Source organism: Trichosurus vulpecula, chromosome 3, assembly GCF_011100635.1.
Source record: "Trichosurus vulpecula isolate mTriVul1 chromosome 3, mTriVul1.pri, whole genome shotgun sequence".
NCBI classification, from domain to species: domain Eukaryota; kingdom Metazoa; phylum Chordata; class Mammalia; order Diprotodontia; family Phalangeridae; genus Trichosurus; species Trichosurus vulpecula.
The window spans coordinates 385405078-385416168 of record NC_050575.1 but is presented as its reverse complement, the minus strand read 5'-3'; the positions used below and the strand labels follow the sequence as shown (position 1 = coordinate 385416168).

Here is an 11091-nt window from a genome sequence, read left to right as displayed (position 1 = left end):
CACAAATGCTGCCCGGCGCAGCCAACATACAAAAAAAGAGGGAAATAGTCCTTCATTATATATATATTTATATAAAACATATGGAAATTTGTCTTTACACAGATGCGACTTTGTTTCAAATTTACAATGGATAGCTAAAAAACAATCTACACGGCAAATATTGCCAACGAGGTACACACCATTTAATACTGATCCACGGAGCCGACGTGGTGTTTCGATTATTAGAAAAAAAAAAAGTAGAATAAATAACAGGATGAGCCTTGCTATTTTTTTTAAAAGTGCCTCAATCTTTCTGTGTCCCGGAGATCCTGAATCCACTTTGGAATTAGTAGCTTTTCTCTTAAATCCTAGCCAACCGCTGATTTTCAGCCTCCAGAGCCCAATGCTCAGTCTTGGACCAGAAAGTTTACAGTAGAGATTCGAAAGGAGTCGTTTTGTGAGAGTGTAAAACAAACAAAGAAGCCCACGGATGATGCGGAAAAGGTCACACCGACTGTTGGCGGGAGCAGAACAGAGGGGAAGTCTAACACCGGTTACGGACTCACTTCTTTGGTTCGCAGTAATTTGGGTTTAGGTTTAATTTTAATTTTTTTAAGCAGAGAGTGGTTTCGGAAAATAGAGTTTGTCTATAAGTTCCACTCGGGGTTGATCTGAAGAGAATCCCGGCTAAGGGGCGAAGACAGGGCAATTTCTGGACCCAGCATATTGCGGTGTTGGGGGAAGACACTCTTTATAAGACATTCTTTCAACAACAAGGACGACAAAAAGATAAATATTCAAACCGACAAAATCAGTCTTTGATAATTACTGGATTTCACATATCCCCACCCTCACCAACCCGCCGTCCTTCCTTGCCCAAATTCACTTCCTTGGAGGAAGAGAGAGAGGTTAAAAAAAATAGCAGATTTTTCCTCACAGGTTTTGGGGGTTCCCCAAACACAGCACCTTGCCATCCGGATCCGGTGGGGCTGGTTCGCTCCAAAAGGATCTGAACATCGATTCTCAAATACTGACAGTCAGACTAGGTCCCAATCTACACTAGAAATGGAAATTGGAGCCTGGGGGCGGAGGTGGGGATGAGGAGCAGGAGTTAGAGACTGCTTTCAACACCGACCTTCGGATATCCTCTCCCAGTTGGTCCCAAAGGCCAAACTCTTAGTCTCCTGCTGATGGCTTATACCTCAAGAATTAATCAGTTTCTTTCTTTTTTTCTTCAGTTTTTAGCGGTTCCTTCACCCTGTAATGGAGAAGGGGGCGCCTTTTGTGTCGCCGCAGGGCTGCCTTCCCAGTTATCACATAACACAGGGCTTGATGTCCTGGTAGGTCACTTGTTGGTGATAATAAGACCCGCTACTTGCTGAATGCATCGAGGAGGAGGCCATAGCATTGAAAGAAAAGACGAACTCCTTTCGGTCACACATGCTTGGCGACTGGGAGTGATACCGAGGGATTCCTGGGAAGGAAATAGAGAGAGGAAAGGAAATTTAAAATATATATGTGTGTGTATATATATATATATATATATATATATATATATATATATATATATATATAGGTATGTATTTGTTTAAGTTGGAAGGTCTATGTCTTAAAAGAGAAAGCAATTTGTAGGAAAATATCCCACCTTTTTCCCCTTACACAAACACACACACGGAGCAGAGATGTGAAGGCGGCAGATGTGAACAGGGAAAGTAGCCTACGCTACCCTTTTAATGTCAGGACTGGAAGGGAAAGAAAGGGAAACCTATTACCTTTTTTTTTCCCGGGTCGCTCCAGGACTAAACGAATTGGCTGCACCCGGCCTTGCTAATCCCCACTCTCCCAGGGCGCCCGGCTGGAGTTAACCTGGCGGCGCGGGGTCTGCAAGACGCATTGAGGCTTGGAGACGCTAATCTAGTCCCTCCAATGCTTCTGGCTGCTCTGAGATTCCTCTGAGGTTCTCCGAGATTGGGGAAACTACGTGCGTGTGTGTTGTGGGGGGCAAAAAGATGGGTCTAGGCGGGGTTGAGAGATCATGGGCCACCTGTCTGGCAAAGAGAGGCGGTCAGGTCTCCGGGGACACCTCCTCCCGGTCTGATGTCCCAAGCTAAGGGAATATTTCAGAATAGACCCCTGCCCTGTTCAGCCATGGCTTCCTAGAGAGCCCAACACCCCAATTGGAACGACCTTCTCCCCTTTCCCCGGGACCACATTGCATTTATGGGCTGATCCAACCGGCAACTCCCAGAATGAGGGAGTTTGGGAGGAGGTGAGGACAAGAATTGAGGTGAGGCAGAAACGTTTCAGGCAAAGTTACCAGCAGAAGTTGAAACATTCAGGAAGGACAGAGGGATGTGGATCTTAGAGCCTTTTGCACAGGCTGAATATGTTCAGGATCTTGTCCTGTTGCTTAGCTCGGAGGCCCTACTCTTTGAGGAAGGCTGTTCTCAGCCCACCTAACCCCACAATATACAGCAAAAGGAACCTGCTATGTTTGGGAGCCCCCATACTCCCTCAGTACTGCTAATCAGGCCAGGCCTGGCCCCAGGAGTAGAGCATCCTGGTTTCAAGGAAGCCCTAAGTGACAGGCCTCTGGCTAAGTCCAGACAGTTTCCAAAACAAGGCCGGAGAAGGGAAAGGATTGGCAATGAGCTGGGGGTTAGCGAGAGGGGGAGGTATTTTTAAATCTTTCTTCCCTGGGTTTGGGTGGGAGTCTCTCTGTGGAGGGTGCACTTGGTCTTGGAACCTGGAGCCTAAGAAACCAGCTGTGGCACCTCACCTAGCCAACCTCTTCCCCAAGAGCGACAGTGAGGCCTGCCTGGGCTTTACCCTAACCTCAGTAAAGAAAAAGGATGCCCTCCTAACCCTGAGCTGTTGTATAGAGTAGTCTAGTCCTGCATCCACAAACACTCTGAGCCACTCCAACTCCCCCCAAAAAAGCTCTTGACCCTCCTGGCCTACCTCCTCCTCTCAGACCCAGGGCTCAATTCCTGGGAAAGTCTCCCTCGGCTGTTAGGGTCATTCAGGAGGAACTGGGCCTAAAAAACAGAGAGGCCCTGGGCTGCTGGCTTAGCTTTCAAGTTTCTTTCTTTAGAAAAACTAAAAAGTCCATAGGGTCAAAACCTCAAGCAATTAACAGTGGGCTTTTTAAACATGCATAGGACCCCAGAGCTCGGGACAGCAAAGAGGCAGGCTTCTAGAGGGGCCTGAGGAAGGCCATGAAGAGCTCCTTTCCTGGGCTCAAACTGAGAATCATAGGCTGCAGCCAAGGTCCAAGTTTTGGAAAGAGAAGGGGCAGGGGAGGGAGCCTACTTGAACATGAATGAACACATGTGTGTTTGAAGGAATGCCATTTGAAGGAATGTACCGAGTGCCGACAAATCACCAGCATCTTTTCCACCCACCCTGTATGTAGATAAACAACTCAACTTTCTCTTTTTAGTGGATTAGTGGTATGTATGGGCAAGGTCATGGACACACACGCACACAAACTACACACAATATATATGTTGTTCCACACATGGTGCAGGGCGGGGGGGGGGGGGGCAAGCTTGGGGAGGTGCGTGTCTCTGCATAGATTCTCAAGGAAGCACGACCCTAGTTCCACAGTTGCCATCCCCCCCTCCAACACCTTACACCACCCCACCACCACCCACCATCCCCGCCTCCCATCCACACTCTGCTGCACTTACCTTGTAGTTCGGCAGGATTGTGGCTGTTCTGGTGCAGATAAGGCTGCTCCAGGGAGTGCGTGGGGAGGCTGGACGACAGGGGATTGCCGGCAGGGTTGCAGGGGGACAGGGGCTGCTGCTTGATGTAGGAGGCACCGCTGTTGAGCGCCGCTGCTGAGGCCGAAGGCGGCCAAGCGGAGGCGGAGCCGGAGTACACGGAGTGCGGCTCCATGACCCCGCCGCTGGCCAGCAGCGGGGAGGCGGACACAGAGCCCTCGGGGTGCGGGTACTCGGCGCCCGCCGAACCAGCGCAGCTGCCCATGTAGGAGTGGCCGCCGTTGGCGGGCAGGTGGGGCACCGAGTGGCCTGGCAGGCCCAGGCCGTCCACGTTGCCCGGCAAGTGGCCGTTCATCATGCCGATGCCGCCCTCCAAGGCCAGGCTGTTGGGAGGGCAGGAGATGGCCCCGGCTGAGCCCTGGAAGCTGTAGGTGTCGGGGAGGTGGTTGAAACCTAGCCCGTTCATCATGCTGTACATGGGCTTGAGCGCCTGGCACTTCCTTCGGAAGCCGCGGGGCCGCCGGCGAAAGGAGCCCTCCTCGAACATGAACTCGCTGGCCGGATCGATGGTCCAGTAGTGGCCCTTGCCCGGGCGGCCCAGTCCTTTGGGCAGCTTGATGAAGCACTCGTTGAGCGAGAGGTTGTGGCGCACCGAGTTCTTCCAGCCTTGATAGGAGCCTCGGAAGAAGGGGAAGCGGCTCTGTAGGAACTGGTAGATCTCGCTGAGCGTCAGCCGCTTGGTGGGCGAGCTCTGGATGGCCATGACGATGAGTGCGATGTAGGAGTAGGGCGGCTTCTCCGGCCGCCGGATCCCCGCGTTCGTCTTCTTGGCCTTCGAGGTGGTGGACGAGGCGGGGTCCATGGCTGAGCCGCCGCCGCCGCCGCTGCTGCCGCTGCTGTGGCCGCCGTGTTGCTGCGCCTTCTCTGGGACTGAGGACATTGGGTGGCTGCTGCCGCCGCCGCCGCTGCCGCCGCTGCTCTGCGCCGCGGAGGAGGAGGAGGAGGAGGAGGAGGGAGGAAGAGGAGGGGGCTGAGAGAAGGGAGCCTGCTTCACCTCTGCCGTCATCTGCTGCAACTTTTCCAGAGCACTCGGTTGCACACCCCTCCCCTCCCCTCCCCCCAACCCCCCTTTCCCGGGCCCAGCGGCCCTCCCTCCCCCCCTCGGAGAAGCTCCCTAGGTCTGCTAGGGGTTGGATCTCTCTCTCTCCCTCTCTCGCTCTCTCTCTCTCTCTCTCTCTCTCTCTCTCTCTCTCTCTCTCTCTCTCTCTCTTCCCCACCCCCTCCTCTTCCCGCTCCGCTCTGGCCCTCCCAGAAGAGCAGGAACCAGCTGAGAACCAAGCCTGAGCCAGAGGGACAGGCTCTTTACAGAAGCCCTGTGGACAGCGAGGAACCCTCCCCCTCTCCGATTTGGGGAGTCCAGGGAAGGTGGAGTTGAGGGCGAGGGGGCTGTGCTGCTACAGTCTCAAACAGCCTTGGAAGACCCCGGCTGCCCCCACAGAGACTAATGCTCCTACCCCAGCCGCTGCTGCCCAAAGAAGACGCTTGTCATAACAGCGGCCCTGGGCTCTGCTCCCTCAGCCGAGATCGCCTTTAACTTTATCTCTTGTCAGCTGCATCTGTCGGCTCCTGACAGTCAGTCAGATGTAAGGAGCTGGAGGAGTTCCCCCGCCCCGACCTCCCCCGTCTTCGTTCCTTCCCTCCCCCCAACCCACCCCCCACCCTTACTCTAGTGGGCACTTAAAGGGACCTTCACACTCCCCTTCCCTCTCCCCACCGAACAGTGGCTCTCATCCAGATCCCGCCCCCCATCTCTATCTACCAGCCGTCCAAACGATTGTTAATGGAAGAACGAATACCAGGCGATTCTCTCCACGCTCGCGTCCACACGTCCGTCCCCCCACCCCCACCTTCCTGAACTGTTCAGACCAGCGGGAAACGCCGAGCCATCAATAGACTTTCCAACCCCAAGCTCTTCCCTTCTCCACAGCCCCGGGATTGCAGCCACCTCCGTGAAGTCCAGGCCATTTATTTTCCAAGCCTCCCTCTTTGGTGGAGGTCCCCCACTCCCAACCTCTCACCCCCACCTCAGGGGGACCCCCTTAATAGAACCGCTCTGAGGGACCCTTTCCCGGGTGGCTGCCAAATGCCTTGCTCCGCCTGAATTTTCAGAAGCCCCAAAGTCCTGGGGTTCCCCGAATCCAGACTAGCCGCGTTCCTGGGGAAAACGAAAGCGCGGCTAGTCGCTTTGTCTGCGGCCGCGCAGTTGGCTCGGGACTGCCGTGAACTCTGTGGTTCCCACTAAGCGGGCAGCGGGCCGCAGCAACTCCACCGTTTGGTCTCAAAGCCGAGGGAAGCAAAGAGTCCTGGCCCAGGCCCGCCTGGAGCGCTCAGATCGCTCGGTTCCCGGCCCCAAGCCTTGGCGTTCTCCTGCTTAAAAATCAACGGTCTAATTTCTAAGATAGGGGGAAACCTGGCAGGATGTTTATACAGCCCAGTGTAAACATGTTCTCGGAGATTCTTTAATAAAGAAAAAAATCCGCGAAAACGGGCAGTTCTTTCCATGCCCCCTTTCTGCTACATTGGAATCGTCTGGGCAGCCTATCTGGCGGCTTGTTTAGATTTTTGTAATATAAATATTAGTGCGGGGCGCCGGGATTCTGACTGGAGCAGCCCGCGTGCGCGCCCCGCACGCTTAGCCCCGCGAACACTCTCGTGCGCGCGTGTGCACACCCAGTCACTCTAGGGCTAAGGGGGAGTGTGTGTGAGTGTGTGTGTGTGTATGTGTTTGTGTGTGTGTGTGTGTGTGTGTGTGTGGCGCGCGTTGGTGGGGGGGGGGTTGGAGCAAGGGGCGGGGGGAGGGGGCCGAGGAAAGAGACAGCGGCTGCACTGCAGCCCCAGCGTCCGAGCGGGCTTCTCAGCAGGCAATCGTTGTTCACCCGGCAAGGTAAGTCACTTGGGACTTGGGGTATTCCGGGCTTGGATAGGTGTTCAATCTGACCCTTTCATTGTGCTCTGTGTTGCTGGCTATCTCGCCTGGGGCTAGAGAAGGGACCCGAGGCGCAGCTGCGGGAGCGCGGAATGTTGAGGGGAGGGCAGCGTGGCCGGAGGCTTAGGGCTCAGGGAAAACTCAGAGAAAGGTAGGTTTTTACTGGTCATTGCTAGCAACCAAGGGCAGATTGTTGGGGATAGTTGTTTTGCACCGGTTGGGGAGAAAGCCCAGCGCCGACAGCCGAATCGGTGTGTGCGCCCACACTTTAGGTGAGCTCTTCGCCGGTCCCCCCGACGCTTTTCAAAAGAAAAGATGCCTATCGTGTTTCCCCAAGGGTCCTCCTCCCTCCCTCCTACCCCCCTCCCTTGTTCCCCACCTCCCTCTGCAGCTCAAAGCCTTGGCGGGGAGACGCGAAGTCGCCTTTGGGGCGCCTGGCGGGTCTGCGTTGAGGGCCGGGCCCTAGTGGCTTCCCAGCGCCCAGCCCCTATCCCTGACTTCCAGCAGTGACAGGGCGGGAGGCTTCCTGAATTAAACCAAGTCCCAGAAGACCAAATTCTCAACGAACCCTCCCAGGATCAGGGCCCCTGCCTCCCCTCCCCCAGCGCCGCATACACACACACACACACACACACACACACACACACTCACACACACACACACCCTCCCTATTTTCTTAACTCCCCCCCCCCCCCCCCCCCCCCCCCCCCCCCCCCCCCCCCGCCAAACGGCAGCAGCTGCAGCAGCAGCAGCAGCAGCAGGAGGGTAGGATTCGGGAGCGCCTGGGAGGGGAGTCCAGGGGAAGTGGGGTCGTTGCTGACGTTTCTCGGTAGCGAATCCTGCGACCTAGAGCGCAAACAGAGGGGGAGAAGTTCCCCCGGCTTCTGCGGCGGAACTTTGAGGAGGGGAGCCTGGACTACACTCTGAGTTGTGGGAGAGGGAGAGAAAGAAGTTGTCCCTAAACCCTGTAGGCAGAGACTGCCTACATCCTGGTTGGATTCTGAAACCGGGCCTCTTCCATATGCCAGTCTCTGTGGCCTTAGCACGGTTAACCGTAGAAAAAGAGGCCAAACTACCCACCACTACCATCCTGGCCAAGGTTCCTAGTCTCTGGCACACCCTCCAACATCCGTGGCCCGCATGAGCTTCGAATTAGGGAAAAAGAGAAGGGTGGGATTTTGGTTATCCCGTAACATCACCTTCGTGGTTTTCCCCTCTGCCCTGCCATCCCCTATTTACTCAGGAGACTCAGTCAGAAAGGCTCGGTATGTGGCATTTAACCCCTACTCTGTTTGGAGTTGTAGTGACTGTGCATGTGTATCTAGTTTGGGGTACGGGGCGGAAAACGTTCTTTCAATAGCCTCTTTTTGAGTACGTCTGCCGAGGGAGTACCGGAGGGCGGTTTGCCTCTTTTGCTTTAGGCTGACAGAAAAATCCTGCTTTTCTGGAGAGGGGGAACAAGAAACTTACGGAGATTCATTCCATTCCAAGGCATCCTTGCCAAAGAGAATCTTCCTTAAAGGGTTCGCTTCCCAAAACCTAATCAGGTTGGCTATGGGAAATACTTGGGGAAAGGGGGAGGAAAAAAGGAATTGCTCTCTCAGCTATTAAGGGAGAAACCAAGCTAGGTCAGGGGATAGCTTGGACATAGTTTTCCATGTTCACAGAATGTCAGAAGGGACTTTAGAGAACATCTGGTCAATCTTCTTGCTTTACAGATGGGGAAGGTAAGGCCCACGTGGGAGATATAACTTGCCTGAGGACACACACGCACGCGCGCACGCACACACACAGACAGACTCGGGAGGAGAGAGAGAGAGAGAGAGAGAGAGAGAGAGAGAGAGAGGAGAGAGAGAGAGAGAGAGAGAGAGAGGGAGACACCAGTTGTAGGAAATAGAACCTAGAGTGTTCTTAACTATTATGGAGAATCCTTTCTTTCAGGCCTCACAACAGACATTGGGTAGGGTCGATTGATCGAGGAACAGACAATTTAATAGCATATAGAGCTAAGCTGTTACTATGTAGAGGACTAACCCTTTAAGCCAGATTCTGTCTGGGGATATTGGAGACCAGCTCAAGAAGCTGCATAACCATTAATGTTTCCCAGTAGAGGTCTGAAGTCTGGGGAAGAGCCGAGATGGGTGCTTTCTCTGTTAGCCTGCGCCACCCCAGACCAGACCAAGGGCTAGGTGTTATGTCTCGGAGAGCACAGACTCTCTTTGACCAACCAACAAAGCCGTATAAACAGGAGGCTCCCTCGCCTAAGAATATCCAGACAGATAAAATACACTAACTGGAGACTTACCTTGTCTTCAAGTATAGGGGAGGCCCAGGGGCAGATGTTTAGTGTTCACCTAAAAATCTATAAGGGCACTAAAACCTGACCTCCACTCTTATTAGTCTTACTGCCCAGCAGTCTTCTAGCCTCAATTTAAACGGGGGAGAGGGGGAGGATCGGGTGTTTTGTGTAAAAATAGACAAATCAGAAACTTCTTCCTTTTTCCTTGACCGAAGGTATTTTTACTGACTAATTGCTTAAGTGAACTCGACTCTGCAGCAACCGAGCTTGTAATCCGAGCATGGAAATGGATCTAGGTGGTATTGTTACACGCAGTCTGTACAGCGGGCGCTCCCCTGCAGAAGGGGCCGCGTGTTTATCAGAGAGCGCAGACCACCCACAGAGAGGGCACCGGCAGGCGCGCGCCCCTCTCCTCTCCCCCTGCTTTTCATTAACGCCAGTGACTTCACTCACAGAAAGCATCCCCCACATCCCCCAACCGCCTCCCGCCCCCACTCAGTCCTACCCTGCTTTCAGAGCCTGCTCCCCAGCCGGAGCACCCCCGCCCCTACCCAAGTTCTAGCTTTAGCCCCTTGCAAATTGATCCCTAAACGTTTACATAAGGTAGGAAGGGAAGAGGCGGGAGTGGCCGGGCTAATTCAAGCCCGGGAGATGAGAAGACTGGCATTTGGCGAATTTATACACGACTTCAAGGAGTTGACAGAGAAGCGGTAGAAAACAGACATATTTCACATCTGTAAAATATATATATATATATTCACTTCATATATTTTACTATATATGTGATATACATTTATACGCACACAATTTTATGGTAGTTGTTTATAGCGAATTTCACGCGATTGTGCGTGTATCATGGAGGGAGTTAATAGACTGAATAAGCGTAATGTGGGTATAATGTAGCTTGGTTATGTGTGCAGCACAGTATAGGGGAGACGACTTTATAATACAATGGTCTTAAATAGTCTTCACGTTATAGAGAGGTTAATAGATAGTTGGATGGACGAAAGAGAGGGGGAGAGGGAGAGGGAGAGAGAGAGGGAGAAAGAGGGAGAGAGAGAGAGAGAGAGAGAGAGAGAGAGAGAGAGAGAGAGAGAGAGAGGAAGTGCAAGAGAGTGATATAAAGGGCATTTTCTTGGCGCCACTATCCTGGTCCCCAGGCTCCACCAGCCAATATTACTTAAAAAAAAAAAAAGGAAGAAAAAAGAAAAAACAAAAAAACAGAACTGTGGCCACGGAGCTTGGAACAGACAGACAGAGGTCTAGCTTTGCCTTAAGCGGCAAGTTAATTTCAGTGGGTGTCACTCTTCAAGTTCTTGTGTTTTGAGAAGACTGGCTTCACTTATTCCTTCATCCAGGCAGATGTCCATGAAAGAAGTGAGGTAACCATCTTCTTCTTCTTCTTCTTCTTCTTCTTCTTCTTCTTCTTCTTCGTCTTCTTCTTCTTCTTCTTCTTCTTCTTCTTCTTCTTCTCCTCCTCCTCCTCCTCCTCCTCCTCCTTTTCCTCCTTTTTCTTTACCTTGTAGCTGAGGTCTTTTTGTCTCTCTTTTGGCCATAGTCTGTTGGAAATACCAGGCCATCCAGCCTTCCTCCTGTGTGCCACAGGCATGATTGATCCACCCTCCCCAGGTTCAAGGCTACACTTAGGGAGGTGGAAGGGTGGCTTTGGGCATATGCACCATCTTTCCTCCAATGGGGCAAGCCCCTTTGCTGCAACCCAGGAGGACAGGCAAAACAAACAAACAAAACAAAACAAAAGCAAAACTGTTGTCCTGACATGAAAAGTCAAATTGACCTTTGCAAGCCATATCAGTAAAGGAGATAGGTTAGCAATGGCAGAGACAGATGGTAGCAATAGGCAGAAGCAAAGAGACTTGCCCCCCAAACTGTAGGGGCCAAGGTATGGGGTGCAGCTGTTGTTGGGTTCCCCTGCAAGTGAGGGTGGGACAGTTAATCTCCCTCTGTCAACCCCACATTAAGGAGAGGTTCATTTTTTGGTCAGGGGGGAAAAAAAGCATTGTTTCTCTGCTGCTTTAGTCCTGAGCTTGCCCCTTCCACTTGGCCCTTTTAGCAGAAAGCACACATTTTCCATGACGTTC

General features: G+C 52.8%; 1 protein-coding gene across 1 annotated transcript; it reads right to left on the bottom strand.

The window, feature by feature from the left end:
* Positions 1 to 885: 885 nt before the first annotated feature.
* Positions 886 to 4662, bottom strand: FOXF1 (forkhead box F1). Its single transcript, XM_036751379.1, has 2 exons — positions 3672 to 4662; positions 886 to 1453 (listed from the first exon to the last, which is right to left on the bottom strand). Exons 1-2 carry the CDS (start codon positions 4645 to 4647, stop codon positions 1293 to 1295), a joined length of 1137 nt encoding a protein of 378 aa, XP_036607274.1. The 5' UTR covers positions 4648 to 4662; the 3' UTR covers positions 886 to 1292.
* Between the last annotated feature and the right edge of the window lie 6429 nt (positions 4663 to 11091).

Excerpts from the sequence above, each read along its gene's own strand:
- FOXF1 (XM_036751379.1), bottom strand. The coding sequence starts at position 4,647 with ATGTCCTCAGTCCCAGAGAAGGCGCAGCAACACGGCGGCCACAGCAGC. Across the intron at positions 1,454-3,671 it reads CAATCCTGCCGAACTACAAG|GAATCCCTCGGTATCACTCC; the intron begins GTAAGTGCAGCA and ends TTTCCTTCCCAG.